This window comes from Cervus elaphus, chromosome 21, assembly GCF_910594005.1.
Source record: "Cervus elaphus chromosome 21, mCerEla1.1, whole genome shotgun sequence".
Taxonomy (NCBI): domain Eukaryota; kingdom Metazoa; phylum Chordata; class Mammalia; order Artiodactyla; family Cervidae; genus Cervus; species Cervus elaphus.
Window position 1 is genome coordinate 14,937,675 of NC_057835.1, and position 24,836 is coordinate 14,962,510.

Here is a 24,836-nt window from a genome sequence, read left to right on the forward strand (position 1 = left end):
AGACGATCAATGCAATTAACTATATTTTCAAATGTTCTGCCTTTTTTTCCTCTTGCTTTTGCCCTTCCTGATCGAAGTCTAGGAGAGTAAGTCAATGCGTTTTGTCAGACCGTGTTGTCCTCCCTCTGTGTCTAAAGCCCCGTGTTCTCATTCTGCAGTCCTTACGTTTCCACAGTGCAGTCTTTAAAAACGAGGGAAAAGCATTCGTGGATGTTAAATCGAGCTTGTCCGCATCTGTGTTGTCCTGTCACCACGTCATACACTTTTCCCTGCCACTGAGTCATCTTTTTAAATGAAAAGCATGGGTATAGGTGTATTTTTACAGAGTACTCATTAGTTGCAAAACAGGAGTTTTATTGCAGTTCTTCGTCCCTCACTGAGAAGGGGCACTTTTTGTTGGGGGTATTTTAGCAGCAAAGGTGAGGGAGAGGCAGTCTGCCCAGAGGAGGACCTCTCGGGGTGCATGAGCTTCGCCTGGTGCCCACTTCGCTTCCCCTAGCCCTTTCTGCGTTCGTCTCTGCTGCCAGCGTAGACTAGTTTGAGTCCTAGAATAGCTTGTCGCTGCAGTGTCTCTGAAGTAGAGCTGGCTTCCAGACTAGACATAGGAGATCCGGACCCCAGCCCTCAGCTCAAGCTTGTCTGGCAATTGCTTACCCGTCCAGTTTCCTCAGCTAGTGTATGATCAAGGACCCAGCAACTCTCAAAAGTCCACAATTCTCTTAGCTCCAGGCAAATGCTCCATGGCAGACTAGAGTCAAGGAGTGGAGAATTGTCTCCGGCATGAGTCTAATCCATGGCATCTCCTTTCTAGGATTCCCAGAGCCGGCAAGGAGGCTACAGCATGCACCAGCTTCAGGGTAACAAGGAATACGGCAGCGAGAAGAAGGGCTACCTGCTGAAGAAGAGCGACGGGTACGTACACAGCCAGCCCGGGGCCCCTGTGTGCTCAGCATGCTTCCAGGGGTTGGTAACCTAGGGCCCTGCCCCAGCCTCTCAGGAAGGGGGACGCACTTACACGGTCTCCCATGCACCAGCTTCGAACGATGCTTCCCTCAGGTAAGTCTGAGAGTTAACCTGCTGTCTTTAGAAGCAGTGGTAACTGGTCTATGTCCACAGGTGGCACCTGTGACTTGTCATGTGTGGTTTGAGGAAGGCAGGGACTGTCCCCATGCGTTCAGCAGATACCTTCTGGGAGTCCTACATGCCAGGCACTGTTGTAGACACTGGGGATGTAACTCTGAACCAAAGAAAGTCCTTATCCTTATAGAGCTTACATCCTCACCAGGGAGACAGACAATAAAGAAGGAAATACGTTTATACATATATGTATAGAAAATGTATAATGCTGGTTTACAGGTCTAAAATCTTAACTTTTCTAGATGATACCCAAAGTATCTTAAAACAGCTTGCTTTTTCAACCAACAGTATGCTTCAGAAATCTGCGTAGGTCAGCACACATGTAGTTGTGTGATTCTTTTTAAACGCCTACATGATACCCTGTAGTGCGAATGTGACTGTAATCATTTATTTATTCTCCTGCTATCAGATTTCTGTTGTCTCCCGTTTTCACGACCAACAGTGCTGAGGGCTTCCCTGGCGGCCCAGTGGTTAAGACTCTCTGCTTCCACCGCAGGGGACACAGGTTCAGTCCCTGCTCAGGGAGGTTCCACGTGCCGTGAGCGCGGCCAGAGGGGGAAGAAACCCACGGCTGTGGTGCCTCTCTGTGTGGGCCTGCTGGTCTGAGTTCCCCTCCAGCTGGGATCGTTAAAGGCAGCCCAGATCCTGGCTTGGGTGGTGTTTGGTTGGGGGCTTTTTGTGATGATGGCCAGGCATGACACCGTGCAGCTGGTGAAGCAGGGGCTGTATGTATCAGGCTGTGTTTGGCTCCGTCCTCAGGATCCGGAAAGTGTGGCAGAGAAGGAAGTGCTCCGTCAAGAACGGGATTCTGACCATCTCCCACGCCACAGTAAGTGTGTCCGCTCGTTCCCCACCCTTGTGTCTGTGATGTCTTCTGGCCACATGGTCCGGAAAGCAAACACATGATGTAACCGGCCTGACAGTCTCCCCCAGAGTGTTTAACGTGTGGGATTCAGTCAGAGGGTCTAGGACACTCCTTCACGATAGAAGCCTGTCCTTCTCAGTCCTGCCTGGTTCTCTTGTTTCACCAAAACTGAATCAGGTGTTCTTTTACCTTTTTCATCTCATCTTTGGGGAAATATTATTGGTTGTTCTGAAATTTTAACACATCTAGATGCTACCCAAATTATCTCAACAGCTGGCTCTTTGAACCAACAGTATGCTTTAGAAATCTGTGTAACTTCACACATATGTAGAAAACCTGAAGTTTTCTGAATCCCAGGTTCACCATTTGCCTGGAGAAAAGCATTTAACTGCCAGAGGTGCTAGTGACGATTGAATGAGGCTCCATGCTGTGTGTGGGCCACAGTTAATAGTAGTTGCTATTTGTGTTACCAACTAGTACCAAATAGCAGCTGCTATTTGTGTTACCTCCTCCTCGGATGTCCCTGTAGGTACTGAAATCTATTGACAGGCATCCTGCCCTGCTACAAACGTTGGAAATTTTGAGTCCACCTCTCCTGCCCCCAGAGCAGCCTAGGGGAAGTGTTCTCTCCACCACTGAAGCTCTGACCACTTCCCACTGGTTTGTGTTAACCTGGTCCCTACATTTCATTGGCTTCAGGCCACACTTTTTTACTGCCAGCTACATCGCTTTGTAATCACATAACCTGCCCCCACAGAAAGATCTCTGTGGCCAGTTTTAGCTGACTTCTCCAGACTTTGCAAACACCTCTGATTCCTTAGAAACAGGTTGAAAATCAGGGCCAGCAGTTTCCTGAAAAAACATGTGGAATTCAGTGATCTTTTGAAAAGTGGATAAGAGCTTTTTTCGGTCAGAAAATACAGGCCCTTTGTTTGGGACCCCTCAATTAAGACAGGGGAATTCCTCATGCTGGAAGGGCCCAGTCACTTTGGCAGGTTCTTCTTACCAGGTTGACTTGGGAAAGGGTCAAGTATGTGTTTACACTGGTGAGCCATGGTCTGTTGGCTTGACCACACACTTGCGTTCTGCTCCAGGGACGATTCGTCTCTCCAGCTGACTGTTTTGGAAGAAATCCATTTTCTGTATACCTGCACACATCCCCAGAGATTTCTTCTACAGTTTCACTGCTTAGCACATACCTGTTCAAAGACAATTGTTTTTTTTTTAAGTTTACTATTCAAAGTAAAGCAGCACTTGGGGAATCACATTCAGTGAATCTGCTGTCACAGTAATATTGATCATGTCCAGTATCTGCTCAGTGCAGCATGAGGTGTTTTCATTTCAAAACACCAATTCTGACAAATCTGTGGCAAATGTTAGCGTAAAACTGAAGGATAAAAGTGTTTATGTTAAGCCACTAGGCTGTTATAAATAAATTTCTGTATCTTTGTGTTGTTTGCTTTTACTTTAATTTTTTAGCAAAAGCATTGCAGTATCAATATATAATACAATAGAACCAGCTATGCAAGAAAGAAAATATAAGGATTATATGCGAAGTATCACTTGATTGTAATAATCCTGAGAAATTAATTTCAAAAGTATAAGAAGCTAGTGTCCTGCTTGCCTCTGAGTTCCCAATCCCTGTGCTCTTTCTACTACATAATAGTCCTCTCCTCTGATGCCAGCTTTTGTTAAGATACTTTACTCCTCACTTATCAACTAGGATATTAACAGTACCTGCCTTTCCGTGTCATGAGAGTTAGATGATTCATTTAAAGCTTCGTAGAGCCTGGACCACAGTAAGTGTCACTCAGTCGTGTCTGACTCTTGCTAATCCCATGGACTGTAGCCCACCAGGCTGTGTTCATGTGATTCTCCAGGCAAGAATACTGGAATGGGTTGCCATTCCCTTCTCCAGGGGATCTTCCCAATCCTGGGATTGAACCCACGTCTACCACATTTCAGGCAGATTGTTTTATTTTACCATCTGAGTCACCAGGGAAGCCAAGGTCTGGTAAACTTAAATGATTACTCATCTTTGCTGGTGGATCAGTGGTTAAGGCTCCAAGCTTCCAATGCAGGGGGCATGGGTTCGATCCCTGGTCAGGGAACTAATATCCCATGTGCCACATGGTGTGACCAAAAAAAAATCAGTTTGTAAAAATCTGAAAGGGGTGACAACACCCATCACTGTGGGCCCAGACTGCCATGATTTGAGTCAAAATAACACTAAATCCCTCATAGTAATGCCCAATTCATAGCTACATGTAAAGATTAAATGAGTTCATTGACTACGGGTAATTAGAACACGATGTGGGTTGGAAGCAGTGCTCAATAAATGTCAGCTATTACTATTGCTGTTACTATCACCTTCTTCCTTCATGTGTTATTGGAATTCCTTTGTACTGCTGTTTCTGCCTCGAGGGACTTGATGAAGCTCATCCGGAGCACCTGTCCTCTCATAGGAATCGCGTTTCTTCCTGTTAGGAGTGGACAACACTTCTGGCACCTCCAGGCATCACACTAGAGCAAGAATTTGATTCTCTCTCCCTGTCCTTGGGCTCTTTAGACCCACAGACATTTTCCAGGGAACCTTGCTCTCCATCTTGTCCAGAGTCCGGAAGATGACATTCGGCTTCAGGACTTTAACAGATGCACTGAGACCCTGCTTGCAGCAGGCTGCTCCCTGCCTTGCAGTGCGTTCAGTAACCTGGTTTCTGTGATTGGCCTCTGTTGAGGCTCACCTGGACTCTGCCCAGTTCCACATCTTTGTCCGTGTCGTCACTGCAAGAAGAGACCATTTTCCTCTCCCCCAAGAGATCAGACGCAGCACTGTGAATTATAAAAGGACAAACTCTGGAGCTGATTAGACCTGGGCTCCAACTCCAGAAATAAGCTGTAGGACCCTTGGATAAGTTACTCAAGCCTTTGGAGCCTCCGTTTTCTCTGATGTCAGATTTGTATAATTTGCTTATTAAGGTATCTTATTCCCTTCTAGCTTCCCAGGTGGCTCAGCGGTAAAGAATCCACCTGCCAATGCAGGAGATAAGGTTTAGGTGCTTAATAAATGAAAACCGCTACCTTGCCCCCAAAGAAACCAAAATACTTTGCAAAAGCCAGAAGTTTTAATGTACTAAAATATTGGAGATAAGATCTATCTTCAGTGGTAGGTGTTCAGCGCATGCCTAACTTCTTACCCAGGAGTTGTGTGGTTGTTGATGGTATACCAAACATATGTGTCCCTCTAAGGCATGGTAGGTGTCTAAATAAATATTGAACAAAAAATTGAAATGAGTGTAAGGATCTAAACAACTGTGTTAGCAAGCATTTACCTAGGAAATGAAGAGAACTTTATTATTTTATTTTTACCTCTTTCTACGCAGCAGCCTGAGCCTGGCTGGGTCAGCTTTATTTCCCAAGTAATTAATGATGTTCACTTCTTGTTTGTGTGGTGAGCAATCCAGCAGGATGATGGGGGGAAATAATTTCATTTCTGGATACTAATTCCAGTAGCAGCTGTTTTCTGCTAACAGAAATACGCCTGCGCTAACGACTTCACACTTCCAGCAAAAACACTTCAGCGCGGTGCATGCCGAGCTGTCTGTGGACAAATGTGTGGTGTTTGTTTTCTTTCAGGAGATGCAGGAACGTTCATCAGAATCGATTCATTCTGTTTCTGCACACATTTGTGATGATTTTCCTAGCTGAAGCGCATCTTCTGTTTAGGGTGGCAGAGCATTGATGTCAGAGGAGTGATGTCTTCATCACTTCTGTGCAGGGAACATGTCCAGAGCTTACAGAGTAGAAACATGTTCAGAATCCTGCAAGTACCTTTGCCATGTTGGCACGTGTGTGTGTGTGTGTGCATGTGTGTGTATGCACATACATATGTAAAAATGAACACTTATGTGAATAATGTTAACTGGAAAAAAGCAGTTTGCAAAACAATATATACAAATTGAACTAACCCATGTTTTTCTAAAAACAGACATTTCACACACACACGCATATCTTGTTAAAAATCAAGTATTAGCCATGACTGTCCCTGGATATAAGTAGGATTAACAAGTAATGTTCAGGTTCTGCTTTGCACTCTCTCTGTCTCCTAGTGTTTCTTCCAGGAATATGCATTCTTTTAAGGAACAGTAAAACCTGTAAAAGGACAAGCCTCAAAGTTTTTCAGGGAACAGAGCTGAAACAGCCTTCATTTTTGAAAGACATCATAAGGATGTTGGGGTGGGGGCACTTGGAGCTTTTTAAACATGCTCTTCAGAGCCTACAGGGGTGGCAGACCCCCCTCCTCCACTCATCCTTCAAATGCGGGGCCTGGGAGAGCCACCTGCTAACATACAGGTGTCTTTGGGAATCGTTGAAAAGTCTCTTTCAGCAGTATCTTGAGTCCCCAGCACTCAGCATCACGACCATCACTTTGATTCAGGCCCTGTCATTGCTCACCAGTCTTACTCTAGACTCCTCCCCCAGCCGTCTCCCTGGACGTCGGTGGGCTGGTCGGTTCTGGGAGGCGGTCCCATCAGTGTAACTGCCGCGCTCCCAGGATGGGGCGCAAGTCTACGCCAGCCGCAGCGCCCTCCGTGTTTCCTTCTGTATCGCCTGCTGCCTTGTCCCTCTCACTCCCAGGGGTCTCACCCGCGCCTCCCCCGGCTCCGTCCTTGCCCAGGGACAAGGCCGCCCCTGGAGCCTCGCGGAAGTCCCGATGCCCTCCTCAGCTCAGGCTCTGGGCACCGGGCGTGTCCTCGGTCCTTGCCCGGATCTGTCTCCCGTATCTGCAGCGTGGCACAGACCGCCTGCCCTTCGTATGTGCTTAGATGGGGTAGAGGCTTCTGCAGTATCTTGTCAAACGCGTAAAGTGAAGAGGTGTTTCAGATAGGCTTCCAAAATTTCTCTTTGCATCAACTATGAAAGCCAAATGACCTGAGAAGATACCAGAAGTTCATATTTGGCACCTTTACTTTGTTTATTTCTAGCCCTTACTCTTCTCAGAGGAGGTCTTCTCGTGGGCTGCGGCTTCGGGCTGCCCCCCGGGCGGGGGCGGGGGCACGTGGCTGGATCCCTGGCTGTCCTTCCCGCGGAAGGGGTGAACGCCAGGCTCTGTGCCGCTGCTTTACTGGGAGATTTTAGGGACGTCACTTAAGCTCTCTGTGCCTCTGTTTCTTCATCTTAGTCAGTCAGTTAGTTCAGTCACTCAATCGTGTCCAACTCTTTGCGACCCCGTGAACCGCAGCACGCCGGGCCTCCCTGTCCATCACCAGCTTCCGGAATTAAAAATAGTTCCCTCGCAGGTCGGTACATGAGTTAGGTATGTGTAAGGCTGAGAAATGCGCTCATTCATTTGGTGAATATTTATTGAGTGCTTGCTGCAGGCCAGACATACTTCAGTGAACAAATCAGAAAGATGTGTGCTCTTTGTGGGAAGAAAGACAAGCGGTAAAGGGGGAGTGAGAAGAGCCTGGAAGGCAGTACTGCAGAGTGTGAAGGAGTAGGAAGTCCAGGGAGGGAGGTCAGGCCAGGACCACCCCTCCGGGGACTTACTGGCCGGAGGGCCTGGAGCCCAGAGGTGTAGGTGGGAGGCCAGTGCCGCTGGCCGCCAGCAGGGGGAGCCGCAGGCCAAGTGGCAGGAGCCGAGATCAGGAGCCTGAAGGTGGTCCATGGGGGTCCTGATCCAGACGGGGGCTTTTATTCCAAGCGTGGTAGGAATCATCAACGGTGAGGACTCAATAAATACACATTTCCTTTGTGTCCTTTGCGTTTGTGTTTTTGTTTTTTTTTTTTTTCTTCTTTCCTTTAACATAAACAGTATGAAAGCATTTCCTAAACTGTCCAACAACGATGTAGCCCACGGCAGGTCATTTAGTCTGTGGTTTCAGTCTGCTGAACTGGCAGGAGAGATTATACCTTCCCGAATAAGTATAGCTGTACATTAGTGCTAAAGATCTAGAAAGGACTTTGAAATTTGAGGAAGTTATACAAACCTGGAGTTCCAGTGATGACTGTCACGATTCCAAGCCTTCTGGCCCCTTGGTCCGTAGACTGTGGTTCAGCATCTCACTCCGTTTCCTGGTGTTCCTGGGCTCGTGACTGGCCACGTCAGCTGCTTCTGCTGTCAAAAATTGTGTTCTCTGCTCTCCAGATTCACCTTTGGAGTGGTAGATCGTTTGTCCCACTAGCATTTACAGGAAGAACACTGAAGGCATGACATGTCTGTCAACTGAAGTTCATGTTGACTTGGCAGGTGTCAGTTCAGCAGACTGGACAGGCTTCCCTGGGAATAAGGATCACGTGTCATTTTGTCATCAAAGTTGTGGGTCAGTCATGGAATGACGTAAACTGCACAAAACCCTCATCATCAGAAGCTTCCAGATAAAATACTTTGAGGTAGCCCATGCTTTGAAATGAGAGAAGAATGGTGCTGTTTAATTTTCCAGAATCGGTTGACACTTAACTGAGTATGTTTTCCTTTTTAAAAATTTGGTCTGTGTTACTTGGTTGTGTCTGCTGGTGAGGTGGTTCGTAAACAGTAGAGTCATGAAGATTTGGGAAGGAGAAAGAAATCTAGTTAACCCTCTGCCACGTTCAAATATGAATGGTGTCTCAAAAATTCTTAAGGTCTTTGAAGAGCTTTCTCTACTTAGGTTAAGAAACTTGAAACCCCTTATTACGCATAATCAAAGTAAGCCTGGGAAGTTCTTCCTCATGTCTGGCTCAGACCTTCTACAATTGGAGGGTATTTCTCCTTCATCTGTACAAATGGAAAACAGCTGCCCGACCTTCCCCAGTGACAACCCTTCATGCCCCAGCCTCTTTGCTCCAGCTAAATGAATGATGCCTTTAAACCCGCTTCAAAGTTCCTGTTTTCCACTCCTTTAATCATCCCTTGATCTTCCCTAAGCTTTTCTGTATCCTCCTTCAGAATGTGGATGCCACATTGGAATGTGATATTCTGCAGTCTCACCATTAACTGGGCTCACTACCTTTTCAGCCTGTCAGATGTCTTTGTCATTCATACGGGAAATCCAGCGATTTTACCAACACGCAAAAGGATGACGACTAACGATTCCTTTTACGGTGGACCCAGCCAAAGTTTGTGGTTGTAGCCACCAGTTTTGGAGACTTGAGGCCTTTAGCAACCCAAACCCCAGGTCTGTTCTAAGAAAAATTTGCAGACCCACAACCTTCTTGCCTCCCTATTTTGGGTTTGGCAGTCAGTCTAGTACAGGGTACTGTTTCTTCTTAGGCAAAACCGTCCTGTACAGGACTTGACATCTGGTTTCCATGCCTAAGTCACATGTGTGTGCAAAGAACATGAAATCCCTGGGTTGTCTTTCTCACTTCCTCCCCAGAGAGAGCTTGCTTTGGAACAGATAAACTCAGGACAAAGGGTATCTAATATCCTTTCTGTGTCTAATATCCTTGAAACCACAGAGGAAGATCTCAGAAGCTGTTGAAACGGAAATTAAGTGTCCGGTGGCCGTTATTGAGAATGAGAGGCACAGTGTGCGTCTGAAGTATTTTTGCTCATAATATGCCACCGAGGGACCCTCTTTCTACTTCCTCCCCCTCGGTTTTCCCTAAAGACTCAAGTTGGTTGGGTGGTCGTGCTCCTGGCATGGAGGTTGTCAGCATGATGACTGTCAGCTGGGGTGGGTTTGCAAGCCTGACTTTTGCAGGCTTCTCTTGAAGCACAGCCCAGCCCGGGCACTCAGGCCCTTCACCCCTTGGTCAGCTCCTTCCAGAAACTGGCATTCAGCATTGGCCAGCATGTGGCCAAGGACAGACGCGGGCAGGAGGGCCAGAAGGAGCTTTGAGCAGAGTCATAATGTGGCGAGACTCCTTTAAGGCAAAGCCTGCATTAGCATGACTGTCTAGACGCTACAGTCTGTGTGAATTATTAATATATGTGTAATCAAGAGACTGGGAAGTGCTAGGGAATCTTCATTATATTTTCCTCTTTCCAGATTTTGGGGTTGGTTAAGCAATGTCTCACGGGTGGTAACTGTCCTTGTACTTTGGGGAGAAGTAATGTGAATTTTGTGTGGCAACTAAAATTTGTGGCTACCTGGGACATGGGATTTGCAGTGACTGATTACTGGGGTCGTTTTGAGTGGATAAAGAAACTACACTCAGCTGTGTTTCACAGGAAGTGATTAAAGTGTCAACTCTTTGCACTTATGTATGTGTGGATTCCAGAAAGTCATAGTCCCGTGGGTCATACCCACTGGTCATTGAAAGTGATGTGAATTATCTTGGTTCCATCCTCATTAACCACTGGGACACTTATGCGCAGTTAAAAGACATTGAGTAGGCCACCTCACTTTTTTTTTTCCTCTTGTTTAATGAGATTAAGTATTCCAGTAGGGTGAATTAGACCTTATAGAATGTATGGTGAACCCACCCTCCTGGCCCATGGGGCTGGGCCAGTGGGGGCGGCAGTCAGTGTTGCATTTAACTCCTCTGTTTTCTGTCATGTCCAGTCCAACAGGCAACCAGCCAAGCTGAACCTTCTCACCTGCCAGGTGAAACCAAATGCCGAGGACAAGAAGTCTTTTGACCTGATATCACGTGAGTCCTTTTTCTCCCGAGTTGGTTGCTGTGGATCCTGCCGCCTGCCCGTTCCCGTTCTTTGGGTCGGAAGCCACGTGTTTCCCAGGCAGGGCTCCTGGAGAGGAGGTGTATACTGCACATACCACTCTGGGAGGAGCCTGGGTCTCTCTACACAGAACTCACCTGCGGTAGGAAGGCACAAGCGATCCGCAGTGGAGGAGAGTCTAGATTTGTACAGTAAACCAGGCCAGGTCTTGACCACGAGCTTTATCTCCTGGGAGGAATTTCCCTGAGCACATTCCCATTTCTCTCCCATGTCTGCTGAATCAGTCTTTGATGTGATGCCCAAACATAGGTATCTTTTAAGAAGTCCCTGGATGACTCTGATGTGTACCTGTGGTTAAGAAGCACAGACAGGGGACTTCCTTGGTGGTTCAGCGGTTAAGATTCTACACTTCCAAATTACAGGGGTGCAGGTTCAGTCCCTAGTTGGGGAACTAAGATCACACATGCTGTGCAGCACCACCAAAAAATAAAATTAAAAAAAAAAACAGAAGCACGGACATGGACTTGACAGTGAGGTATGCCACTGTCTCTGCCCAGCTCCAGAGTTTACCCCTGCAGAGTCAAGCTCTGAAAGGAAAAGTCATTTCCCTGCTTCCAAGACCTGCCTTCTGACGTCCTAAATCAATGACACTGCGCTCTGTCACTGTCCTCCATGGATCAGAGCGTGCTTTTGGCCCAAACTCCCCTTCAACTGATAATCTGTGTCATAGTCTTAAGAGTGAGGGGAGATTGTTTTCCTCTTTCATGGGTCCCATTGGTACTCCAGTACTTTGGCCACCTGATGCCAAGAGCTGACTCACTGGAAAAGACCCTGATGCTGGGAAAGACTGAGGGCAGGAGAAGGGGGCAACAGAGAAGGAGATGGTTGGATGGCATCACCGACTCAATGGACATGAGTTTGAGTAAGCTCCGGGAAACAGTGAAGGACAGGGAAGCCTGGCATGCTGCAGCCCACGGGGTCGCAGAGTCAGACATGACTTAGTGACTCCAACCACAATATGTGCCGGGTGCTTTATGTCCATTATGGGTAATCCTCCCAAAAGCCTTGTCATTTTCCTATTTCACAGAAGAAAAAACTGAGACTCGGGAAGGTCCAGTGACTTAACATAAAGTCTCAGCAGTAAAGCAGGGGTTCAGCCGGGGCGCTTGGGTCCCAGCACCTGTGTTGTGTCCTCGGGCACACGCACCACCTCTTCTCGCAGGGGGCGGGGGGGCACCTGGTCTGGAGCAGTCGCGGAGTGAGTGACTGTCTAGAAAGTGAGGCGGGTAAGACAGTGGTAGTTGGACCTCAGTGTCTGGAAGCATCCAAGTAAATCCCACATTCTAAAGAAGAGTTTCCTTCATGCACACCTGCCCATACTGCCCAGGTCCAGCCTCCCTGCTCCTTATGTGGGTCACACCTTGGAGGATGACCCTCCAGCAGGGCTTGAACCCTCCCTTCCTGAAGCCTGATTTAACCAGAGAGCAACCTCGGGCAGGACTTGTCTGATTGTCAGGGCTGCCCTGTGATTTATAAATCCTTACAAAAAGAAATTCTTTAAAAAGAAAAACCAGTGAAAGGCAAATTGGAAAAGGAAAGTGAAATATCAATACTATGGCAGCTAGCACTCTCCAATTTCTCACTAAGGTCTACTTGAGGGACTTCCCCAGAAGTCCAGTGGTTAAGACTCCATACGTCCAATGCAGGGGGTGCGGGTTTGATCCCAGGTAGGGGAACTAAGATCCCACATGACCGGTGGCACGGCCAAAAAAAAAAAGGATCTACTTGACCAGGTAGGACCCGTCCCCCTTCCCACTTGTTTTTCAAAAGAAATGCTTAGGCATTGGCGTGGTGTTTGCAGTTATCTTGTTGTATTCCTGTTTCTCTTCAGAAAAGCAGTATTGACAAAGCGAATCATGTAACTGCTAAAAGAAAAGGGTGCAAAAATAATATCAGAATCCTACTTTTAATGTGTTCTCCCCAGGAACTTTTAAAATCTGTATTAATACCTGAAGCATTCTGCTTTCTAAGATTTTTCTTTTTTTTCTCTTTTTTGTATTTCAGATAACAGGACATATCACTTTCAGGCAGAGGATGAGCAGGATTACGTAGCGTAAGTAGTTTTGAAATTATGGCACAATGCCTTAAACTGAAAAAAGCACCTCTCTCTCCTGTATAGTATACTTAAAAGTTTTCTTTTTATTACTAAGAACCAGTCCTGGAGGGTTTCCCCTGCTTAGCTGTCAGCCCTGGGCTTTCCCATGGGTCTCTTCTTTTAGTCTGGGATGCTCAGTCAACTCAGGTGCCCCCTTCAAGGTTCTGCTCAAGCCTCGCCACCCAAGGGGTTTTGCTCCCTCCTCAAAGACCTCTTCACACCCCTCTGGGTCCCTTGGTTCAGTCCCAGCCCTCTGGAGACCTGGAGCTTCTGAGGACAAGGACTGCGCCTTCTTCATTTCTAATCCCGCCATCTGCGCTTGGGAGGGCTTTACTCAGCACTGGAGTAATTCATGTTTGGGGGAGGGGCTCCCTTTGGGATTCTCTCTGGGTGCCGGCGGTGATGATGGGAGACTTGATTTTGATGGAGGAGATTCTGGCATCCTTCAAGGAGAGATGTTCATTTTTCTCCAAGTCACACAGAGTAAGTTCCACTGCCTCATTGAGCTGTTGTCTCATGTGAAAGCGTCCAGTGAATTGAACAGAGAAATCCTTTCTCGGCCCACTAAGGAAGGAGGCAGGCACAGCTGAAGAGCAGCTGAATGTTGGAGGTCAGGCAGACTTGACTTCTAGTCCACAATCTGCCTGTCAGTGGCTTTTGGACCTTGTAAGGTCATCCCACCTCAGCCTTGCCCGTGAGAAGGTTACAGGTCTTACTTGCAGAATTTTGAGACTTGAGATGAAACGTGCGATGGTGGTGGTGGTTTGGTCACTAAGTCGTGTCCGACGCATTGCGACCCCATGAACTGTAGCCCACCAGGCTCCTCTGTCCGTGGGATTTCCCAGGCAAGGACACTGGGTTGCCATTTTCCTAAAGCCTCTCATACAGTGCCAATTTTTCTTTACTCCTATAAACTCAAAGTGGCTTTTAAAGTATTAAAACACAATTATGCACTATTTTATTTCTTAATACTTTTTTTATGTGCCTGTTACTTTAAACAATTTTAAAGGTTTTTAAAGAATTTTCAGAAATAGTTGCTTTGGTTCTCAACCCTTTTGAAATGTCGCTATTCTACCACATTTGCATTATTTTTCCAGAAAATGAATTGTCCGTTAAGTGTATATTTTTGGATCATCATGACAAACTTTTTTATTTCTTTAATTTGTCCTGAGTTCTCAAGTAAAGAGGCAAATGTGGCATAACGGGAGGAACTCTGAAAAAAGGGGGTCAACAGAGCTGTTTCTCATCCCAGTCTGACGTCAGTCCCACTGTAGGGCTCCGGGCAAGTCACCGAATCTCTCTAGGCCTCTGTCTCTTTAAAGCATCGTCAACCCTAACTCAGAGGCTTATTTGGAGGATTATATTTCAAAAATTATAAGTACTTGGCACATAGTAGATACTGGTAATATCAGATAGCCAAAATATCAAAATGCCTAAGGAAGGTAATACAGGGACTGCAGCCAAGTGAAAACTCTGGCATTATCAACACTACTGCTAATAAAATGCACAGTGACCTGTCCTATGGAACCTAGATCCTTACATTGTTTTTAACAGAATAATTTCTAGTTTCTCACCTACCCTATGGAACCTAGATCCTTACATTGTTTTTAACAGAATAATTTCTAGTTTCTCACTTTCTACATGATGGAAAAAGTATTTTTTAACTTACAAGGTAGTAATTGCCTACCCCATCCCTGGACTATTGGTTTTGTCTGAACAGTTGGGTTTTCTGCATCACAGAGGAAAAGCTGAGCTACACAATCCTGTTTCTCAGGACATGGTTGAGGGTGAGCACCACCTAGAGTCAAAGTTGTAACTCGCAGTTCACCTACACCAGTTGCTTTGGTTTTTAATTCTCACTGCTCTGTTACTTATTCCAAACCTCTTGTAGACAGACTTTGTTTCAAGTGCACACATCCTTCAAGACATAGTTCTGGATCTCTGTATTCTTTATCGAGAGTGGTTATTAGCTGTCTGTGCAATAGGTGAGAAGTGACTGTAGTTTAGAAATGGTTTTCATTTTCTTCCAAAAAAAACAATTTAATTGGCTTTTTTCCCTCTCATTCCTGAAGGAAATACAACTCATTATAGAGTTGGACAATCACTGAAAAGTGCAGAGTGAAGGCATTCCATCTGTTTTTTTCCTACAGAAAATCACTCAAGAGGCATCCAGTATTAACATTTTGGTGAATTTTTTTCTTGCCTTTTCCCCACAAAATATATAATTCATGAATACATTTAAATTTGAGATTATATAAGTTTTTTTTTCCTGTTTATTTCACAAAGCATTATATTGCAAGCATTTCCCCAGTGTCATCCAAAAATTAGTTGGAAACTTAAATTTCAGTACTTGAGTAACTGGTCCACTTTGTGGTTATTTCATACTCTGCTAATCAACCTCTGTTGTTGTGTATTTAGGCTGTTTTATGCATAGACTGGTAACGAAGAGTTATTTTGTTGGGTCCATATTATGGTTGTGCTGTATGTCTATTTTAATAGCTTGCACTTTTCATTTCATATAACAAACATCAGCATGTTTCCATGTTAATGTACCTTTTTTGTAAGCATAAATTTTCATGGAAAATGAACTATCCCTTCATTTTCACTTTTAAGTGCCCCCGCTGATACGGGCTTCCAAAAAACAATGCCTTTTGCTAAGCCCTCTTTCCTGCCTCCTGTTACTTTCTCACCTGTTCTTTCTCATCCTTTCACTGGGTTGATCCCACGCTGAGTCCTCTTCCTCCCTTTATTCTGGCTGCAGGTAAATACAGGTATCTCCTGGGCTTCTCAGGTGGTGTTAGTGGTAAAGAATCTGCCTGCCAACACAGGAAGTACAAGAGATGCGTCAGGAAGATCCCCTGGAGAAGGAAATGACAACCCACTCCAGTATTCTTGCCTGGGAAATCCCATGGACAGAGGAGCCTGGTGGGCTACCGTCCACGGGGTCTCAGAGAGCCAGACCTGACTGAGCACACACACACGTGTCACACAAGCCCCTGGTCAGTCACTGATGTTCACCATCTCATCTTGCCTTACGCCCTCTTCTCCTGTGTGTTGTTTTCCAATCTCTGACTTTTTTTTTCCAGGTTAATTTCTTTCATTTTCCCTTCTGTTACTGCTCGAGGGGCTATCTTGTACAAGTTCTAGATGAAAATACAAGTTTTTTTTGCAGGGGAAGGAGAATGCAGTGGCCAGCCAGGCGCTTACGTCTCCTTCCTCCTGTTTCTGACGGCAGGTGGATCTCGGTGCTGACGAACAGCAAAGAGGAGGCGCTCACCATGGCCTTCCGGGGGGAGCAGAGCACAGGGGAGAACAGCCTGGAGGACCTGACAAAAGCCATCATCGAGGATGTGCAGCGGCTCCCGGGCAACGACGTCTGCTGCGACTGCGGCTCTTCAGGTATTCTTGCTCAGGGTGTAAGTGAGCGAGCCGTTTGAACGCCTTGTCTCTTTACGGCCAGATACATGCCCAGCACATATTCCCAACTCAAGTGGTTCCCACCTCCGAGTGCGGTCACCCATGCTGTTTGCTCCATCTGGGACATTCCCCCCACCAGCACCACCCTGTTCTCCTTAAATAGCACCTGCCAAAATGCCCCCTGTCCTGGAAGGTCCAGTTGGATAAGCGTTACGGACGGAAAGGGGAGACCACTGGACGTGGAATCCGTCACCCTGGGTTCGAATCACCAGCCCACTCCTCAGAGTCTAGACCACCTTCTGCCAGCTCCCCAACTAGTCTGATCTGCAGTTTCCTCGTCTGAAAAGTAGGATGACAAACTTTAGCTGTTATGAGGATGCAATGGAATGGTGTCTCTGAAATTGGCTGAAACACGATGCCTTTCTTTCTTCCTTTCTGTTTCATAAAACCTCCCCAGCCTTCTATCACACGGGTGTCACCTTCCTCCAGATTTGTGTGCTCAGATGGCGTCTGTGTTGTTTCCATATTGACCCTGCGTGCGTGCTTAGTCGCTCAGTCGTGTCCAACTCTTTGCGACCCTGTGAACTGTAGCCCACCAGGCTCCTTGTCCATGGGATTCTCCAGGCAAGAATACTGGAGTGGGTTGCCATGTCCTCCTCTAGGGATCTTCCTGACCCAGGGATCAAACTCACATCTCTTATATCTCCTGCATTGGTAGATGGGTTCTTTACCACTAGCAACACCTGGAAAGCATATTGACATTAGCTAACATTTATCCAGCGCTTACATTATAGTAAGGGTTGTGGCAGTTGTTTTGCTGGTCTTTTCTTATTCAGTCCTCACAGGAGGTCTCTGAGCAGGATAACTGATGTTATCCCCATTTCACAGATGACAAAACTGAGGGACTGGAGAACTTGAGTGACTAGCCTGAAGTCACGCATCTGGTAGGGCTCAGAACATCAGCCTGCAAACCCATTCTTAAGCATTACGGCAGACTTTTTAAATCGTTTTACTAGTGCAAATGGGCTCTTCTATACAACAGGCCATAAGCCCCTCAGAGGCAGGCCTCAGGTTTTCTACTTGCGTGCACGTGTGTGACACTGCCTCGCACAGTGTCAGGATGGCAGAGGAGCAGTAAATAGAAGCTGCCACAGACAGAGAACCCTGAAGATTTGGGCCACAGAAATATTCGCTCCACTGTTCTAGGGTACTTGGGGGTTGTAGGAGAAGCTGTCTTATACCAAGAGATGCTTGCAAAGAAGCCATACCCAGGAAAACAGGTCAAGGCGAGTTAACCAAGTGTGAAGGTTAACGATGGCCGTAGAACCCAGTCCCTTGTGAGCTGTACTGAGAAGTCCTTTATCAGGATGTTTCATAGGCCTCACATTTTCACAAAAACAAAGCACTGAATTTTGTTTTCAGCTCAGTATTGAAGAGATATTTTTCAAATTTGTCTTAAGAAAAATTTGCTCTCTGACAAGCTGTTAGTTTTAAAAATAACTGCTACCTTCCATCTAAATCTTTCCCTTATAAATTTAAAAAACTTTACTACTGTTGTAGCTTCCTCTGTAACTAGCATACTAAAATTGGATGTCATGTCTTCAAAATCCCTTCCACAGAACCCACCTGGCTGTCCACCAACTTGGGTATCTTGACCTGTATAGAATGTTCCGGCATCCATAGAGAAATGGGGGTTCATATTTCTCGCATCCAGTCTTTGGAACTAGACAAATTAGGAACTTCTGAACTCTTGGTAAGTAGTGACCCGTCATGAATACATTTAATATATTGCTTTGGGGTGTTTTGGTTTCTGCTGAGTACAAACAATTCTAATTCCTGAGTTCAGTGAGTTTGCATAGACTTTTTTTTTTCTTTTTTCTTTTGCATAGATATTTAAAATGTAAATTTTGAGGTATGTAACATTGACTGTTTCTGTTTCCTGAAGAACTGGCGAATCATGCATTTCTATAATTAGCTTGACAAAAACCAGCTCTTTTCTTCCGGGATAGCCTGTTTCAAAGTTGTTTTTTTTTTCTTTTAGAATTAGTATTTATATGATGCACTATCATAACAGTAAAGGGAGTTAGATGTCAAACTCATGTGTTCAGTTTCTCTAGTGTCTTACGTTTTTCAAAAATAATGGCTAAAGAGTTTTTCTCTTTTTTCTGTTTGTAAAAGTACACATGAATTAGGAGTGGCCTATTAGCCACTGTCATAAACCAACCACTCCTTAACCCATAACTTCTTCAGGTAGTCAGAAAAAAATTGTGTGCAGTTGTGGTGCTCAGCTTTGTGGTACATAAAGGACACCCTCATCAGGTCCAAGTTAAATTGGTCCCACAGTTCACCAAATAATAGGGGGAGGCGCATTCAGCGTCTCCTATAATGCCTTATGGTCATCAGCCCCGTCTTGCCTAATTGGAACCTGGTGCCTATGAGAAAATCTTTATACTAAGGTTGCGAGGGTTTGAAGCGAAACAGGGCCTCTTCTCCTCGGACAGGAGAGACTCCTGAGCAGAACCTGAGGGAGCCTGGGGCCCAGAAAATCTGAAGTCTAAGCATTCATTAAGCAGCGATGGTCTGTCTTGTGTTGCATGAGCCCCTTGATTTAGAAAATATGGTACTTATTCACGGCTCCCTATTCACTTCATCATTTTAGAGAAGAGACTCAGACCTAATACCTGCAACATTCTTTAATACGAAGGTGGTGTCAGTCCCTCTCCTTGACTTGGGTAAATGAAACCCAGTTTGACAGTTTGAAATAGGACGAGCCCAAATCCTAAACACTTAAATACGGTAAACCCCAGAGACCTGATCACGTGGATGTTTCTTCGCATCGATCCCCAGGTTATCCGAGTGACCAAATGACCAAATTTGTCCTGAAAAACACATTTTCTTGGAAGGGTCGTGAAAAGTCAAAGTGTTAGTTGCTCAGTCATGTCCACCTCTTTGTGACCCCGTGGACTGTAGCCTATCAGACTCCTCTGTCCATGGGAATTCTCCAGGCAGGAATACTGGAGTGGCAGGCATTCCCGTCTCCAGGGGATCTTCCTGGCTCAGATCAAACCTGGGTCTCTTGCGTTGCAGGCGGACTCTGCCATCTGAACCACCGGGGAAGCCCGAGAGACTGACTGCCTGAATGTTTCTTTGCATTGATCCCTAAATTATCGATTAGTGACCAGAAGCCCCTCAGGACAAATTTTCTTGGAATGGTCTTGAACCTAGAAGCAAAATTTTTCCTGAGGCCTCTTCATTAATTACCTGTAGCATCTTAATTTGTACCCCAAATATAAAGGAATCCTACACTCTTCTCTGGCTAATAAGAGTAAATCTGCTTTATCTAAAAATGAGTCATGATGGTAATTGAAAAGTTTTTGCTTTAAGCAGTAGCATTTAACCTCATTCATATGAGATTCATATCTGGAACCTGCTGTTTAATCTCAGACTGTGTGTGTGTGTGTGTAGGACCACATCCTATTCTAGTCGAACATTTATCACATCGGGTTTGTGAAAATCATTGGTTTTCTTATCCGTGGTTCCACCAGTCCGTTATCTCCCATGACGGGGAGCACTGTTTACTCATCTCTGTGTTCCAGAACTCCTCTCAGAAGCTCACTGTCCGGCACGTAGTATATGCTCAGGAAATTATCTCTTGACCAGATGGAAGAATGGTCTGTATTCTGAATCAATTGAGGGAAAATAATACATTCAGAAATCTCAAAAGCAAGTAATAGTAATCTCCTAAACTAGTAGTAACGCATTCGCTCTGCTGTGTTTTGTTTATGTTACAGCTGGCCAAGAATGTAGGAAACAATAGTTTTAATGATATTATGGAAGCAAATTTACCCAGTCCCTCACCAAAACCCACCCCTTCAAGTGATATGTAAGTATTTCTAATATACTGAATTCTTTACTGTTCTATAATTGTTCTTCTACCCTTCCCCAAACTTCTTCGTGGCTATGGCATTCTTCCCCACCATAGGAAACCTCATTATGAGGAAAAAGCAGAGCAAAGTATTTCTGAAATTATTATTCAATTGCTTCAATTGTGTCCGACTCTTTGCGACCCCATGGACTATAGCCTGCCAGGCTCCTCTGTCCATGGGATTCTCCAGGCAAGACTACTGGAGAGGGTTGCCATTTCCTCCTCCAGGGGAATCTTCCCAAGGCAGGATTGAACCCACGTCTCCTGCATTGGCAGGCGGGTTCTTTACCACTGAGCCACCTGGGAAGACCATTTCTGGAATGCGCCAACTATTTTTGCCATCACCTTTCCCTAAGTAATTGTGGCTGCTCTGTGGAGGATAAATCTTCATAAGGACAATTAATGCTTAATCATCACATGTTGTGGTAAATAAGAGACATACCAAAGCAATGCGAGATTCCTATCAGATTGGCAACAATCCAGGTGCTTAACAGCCTGCTCAGCCAGACTGTGGGAAAACAGGCATCTCTGCTCCTGTGTTGTTGGTGGGAGTACAAACGGAACACCAGCCACAAGGGGAAATTAGACATGTTTATCATAATTATAGATTTATTTACCCTGACTCAGCAGCTGCCCTTCTGGGAAGCTGTTCCTGTTCTGTATTAGAGAAAGATTAGGAGCAAAGCAGATGTCTATCTAAGAATCCCTTGGACTGCAGGAAGATTAAACCAGTCCATCCTAAAGGAAATCAACCCTGGATATTCACTGGAAGGACTGATGCTGAAGCTGGAGCTCCCGTACTGTGACCACCTGATGGGAAGAGCTGACTCACTGGAAAAGACACTGATGCTGGGAAAGACTGAGGGCAGGAGAAGGGGGCAACAGAGAATGAGATGATTGGGTGGCATCACCAACTCAATGGACATGAGTTTGAGTAAGCTCTGGGAAATAGTGAAGGACAGGGAAGCCTGGTGTGCTGCAGTCCACTGGATCGCAGAGAGTCAGACACGACTTAGTGACTCCAACCACAATATATGCCCTGTGTCCTTCACAGTAGTGACAGCCAGGGAAGCCTGCCATGCTGCAGCCCATGGGGTCGCACAGAGTCGGGTATGACTGAACAACAAACAGACAGAGTCCATAGTGTGGCCACACAGCAGAACCCCTTGTAGATATAAAAAGGAATAAGGGAGCTTCTCCTGTCCTGATCCGGGATGATCTCCAGAATGACTGTCAAGTGAAAACATCAGGGTACAGAGCAGCCATCACTGCATGCTGCCCTTGGAGCAGGGAAGGGTAGAGGGCATGGGAGCAAGTGCATATAGGCGCACCTTAAACCCCAACCCAGAATCACTCTCCAGACTCAGGAACCAAATTTTGGGGACATCTCCTGATTAATCCCTCACTTTTGAACTCTTGCTATTCTGTCTGGACTCAGGCACCAAAGTGATTTGAACAGTGAAGAACACACATAAACATATACATTTATTTTAACTTGGATCTGCTTAAAGAAACACGGGCAAATACCCAGGAAACTAATAAAAGTCCTTCCTCTGGGGTGGGCATAGACATGAGACCCCCTGAGTAAACACATTATTGTCGAGTCATGTGACTCTTTAAACCTATTCAAAAGGGTTTACGTTGACTTTAAACTTTAAAATTCTAAATCCTGTGGATAAATAGGAAGAAGAGAGATTTAATTCCGACTCAAGTGATCAGAGAAGCAGACACCAGCCTCGGTGTTTTGCCAGCCCTTCTCGGGTGTTATTCAGGCACCAAATTTGCAAAGCACTAAAATTATTATGGTGCTCATTCGATGAACATGCTTTTTCAGTCTGAAATTGTGAAATGCAATCTTCCAGAAGGCCTTTTGGCAGTTGTCTTTTCTTTGAATTCAACGAATGCATATTGTATATTTAGTCTGCGCTTTGTATTATGTTAGATGCTGGGGATCTGGCAAAGCACAAAACTAGGTATAAATCCTGTCCTCGGGACACCGGGGTACTAACCAGAAAATTAAACAATAGATTGTTTACTCATAGCTGTGGTTTAAGTGTCAGAGAAGAGAAGTCAAGGATGTTGGGGGCATGTATAATACCCGAAGCTAATCTGGGGGGCGTGTGGTTTAACAATGATGTCCAACCATCATCCTACCACAAAAACTGCTTGCATGTCTTTTTTCCACACTAATGAGCTCATATTGCACTTCGAAACAGGGCTTTCAGAAGCTAGTTTGATTACAAGACAACCACAACCAAATACAGTCCGGAATTACTTCACAAATGTGGTAACAGTAAATGTTCAGCTCATACACAGCCCAGTCTTGCTCACACCAGCATTTTTTAAGTGTTTACATGACCCAAACCTTGAAGGCGTTACTTTAGGATAAATTTTCTAAGAGCATGGATTTTTGTTTCCTACTGCTCACGTGAGAGGCAGCATTGGCCTGCCTTCCCCTTATAAGAGCTCGTGATTCTCTGAATCTCTCACGTAGACTCAGGAGCCAGACTCCATAAATTAGAGCCCTCTTGGAAAGCGGAAAGCACCTGTTAGGTACTGTATGTTCTTTAATTCAAAATATACCGGTGAGTTACTGTCCTCATTTTCAGATGAAATAAACAAAAACTGAAGATTAAGTAGTTTGACCAAAGTTACATAGCTGGTATGCTGTAGGACTAAGATTGGAACTCCAAATCCATTCATTGTGTTTTAATTAATGGGCTCATGTAAAAGGAAAATTCAAAAGTTGAGTTCAGGCACGTCTGTATCCAAGATGTCAGACAGCATCACCTGGACCCTAGCTCACTCTCCTGACTCTTGTCTCTCCTTTCCTCTGAGCCAGTGTCAACGTCAGCCTTTCCCCAAAGGTGGCAGTCTGGGCACTTAGGTCATAGACTCACCCCTGCAGCTGGGGAGGCAGGCTCAGAACCATCTGAACCGAAGCAGAGGAGGGATGGGTGCCGGTGAGAAGGAGAAATGCTGCACCAGGCCCACCCCCACTCTGGGCATGTTGTCCACAGCAGGAAGAACCACCATCTGTCCCCCTGGAGCTCCGCGCATGGCCTGTGGGAGGCGCTGCAGCGACAGCCTCGTGGAGCCTCAGTTTCCCATCAGGTTCTTCATTCTGTCTCTGCCGCAGTCAGCTTGATTTAAACCTAGTCGGCTGGAATGTTGAAGAGAAGTGTGTCTTAAATGAAATAACTCTTCACAGAACTGTCTGTCAGAAAAAATTTGAATCTTTTCTTAGTTCTTGGAAAATAAAAAAATCTCAGTTCATTTTGTTTTGGTCTATTTTAGGACTGTACGGAAGGAATATATCACTGCAAAGTATGTAGATCATAGATTTTCACGGAAGACCTGTTCATCTTCATCAGCTAAACTGAACGAATTGCTTGAGGCCATCAAATCCAGGGATTTACTTGCACTAATTCAAGTCTATGCAGAGGGGGTGGAGCTAATGGAACCGCTGCTGGAACCCGGACAGGTAACAGCCTCCCCAAAAGCAGGGTGAGGAGGGATGTGGAAAGCCAGTTTAAAAGAGGACGTCATAACAGCACAGAGTGAGGTGACACATTAAGTGACCATGTCTAAATCAAGACAATTTGAGAGTGAAAGGGGCTGCTATTAATAACTGCTTTGAGGCAACTGGACATAAACAAAGCCTGCCTAGGCAAACCAGGACATCTGATCACCCCATTTATACTTGTTCTTTCCTTTTAGGAGCTTGGGGAGACAGCTCTTCATCTTGCAGTCCGAACTGCAGACCAGACATCTCTCCATTTGGTGGACTTCCTTGTACAAAACTGGTACAGTTTTAGTTTTCTCTGAATGTGCATTGTGAGTTGACACAAACAGCCCTCTTCATAGCCTGGATCAGAACTCGGCAATTTTTTTCTGTAAAGAGCCAGATACTATTATAGGCTTTGCAGGCCATGAGGTGTCTGTCACAGCCATTCAATGTTGCCATCATAGTGTGAAAACTGCCATGATCAGTATGTAAACAAGTGAGCATGGCCATGTTCTAATAAAACTTCATTTAAAAAACAAGCAGAGGGCCAGATATGGCCCATGGCCTATAGTTGGCCAACCCTTGGCCTAGATAACTGTAAAATCTTTTCTCTGTGTCCAAAACCTGCTACTTAAGGGAGGTTGAAAGAGAGGAGACTTAACAGCACAATAAAACACTGTGAGTTTTCATTGTTCATAAATTTAGTATGTGTGGCTGACTCAATTGCTAATTCAAATTTAGGACATAATAAGAACAGTATTGAGCACAGGATGTTTGGGCTTGTTGAATTCTTTTTTTGGTAGTTCTGTAATCAGATTAGGAAGAGGAATTGGAGCTCATTCAAAGGAGAGTGATCAAAATAGGGGATTTGAACCCACATTCAAAGAACAGTGTCTTCGTTCTTCAAGGCAGATTGTAACTCCCAGCCTCTTCTGTAGAGGTGGTTCAGCGCAGTGGTTCATACCATTGGCTCCAGACACACTGCCTGTGTTCAGATCCCTACTCCATCATCTGTGTCTTGGTAATCTCGAGGACTTCATCCTCTGTAACTGTTTTCGTCTGAAAAATAAAGGTGATAATATACCCACCCCTTAAGGTGGTTGTGAAGATTAAGTGAGCTAATATGTATAAGAGACGTGTGTCTGTCCTAAACACAATAGGCACTCCAAGAGTGCTGGCCATTGTTGTCATTATGCTGCTTATAAATTCAGGTGTCATGCTAGA

The 24,836-nt window shown here is 45.4% G+C and overlaps 1 protein-coding gene across 3 annotated transcripts in view; it reads left to right on the forward strand.

Annotated features, from left to right (window-relative positions):
* ASAP1 (ArfGAP with SH3 domain, ankyrin repeat and PH domain 1) overlaps positions 1-24,836 on the forward strand; it is a 328,169-nt gene that overhangs the window by 267,731 nt on the left and 35,602 nt on the right. For all 3 annotated transcript variants that reach the window (XM_043879145.1, XM_043879144.1, XM_043879146.1), the window contains 9 exons: positions 812-912; positions 1,897-1,966; positions 10,492-10,579; positions 12,672-12,720; positions 15,998-16,161; positions 17,799-17,932; positions 19,971-20,062; positions 23,402-23,588; positions 23,825-23,910. In XM_043879145.1, coding sequence (XP_043735080.1) covers positions 812-912; positions 1,897-1,966; positions 10,492-10,579; positions 12,672-12,720; positions 15,998-16,161; positions 17,799-17,932; positions 19,971-20,062; positions 23,402-23,588; positions 23,825-23,910 — 971 coding nt within the window. The remainder of the gene's footprint in view (positions 1-811; positions 913-1,896; positions 1,967-10,491; positions 10,580-12,671; positions 12,721-15,997; positions 16,162-17,798; positions 17,933-19,970; positions 20,063-23,401; positions 23,589-23,824; positions 23,911-24,836) is intronic.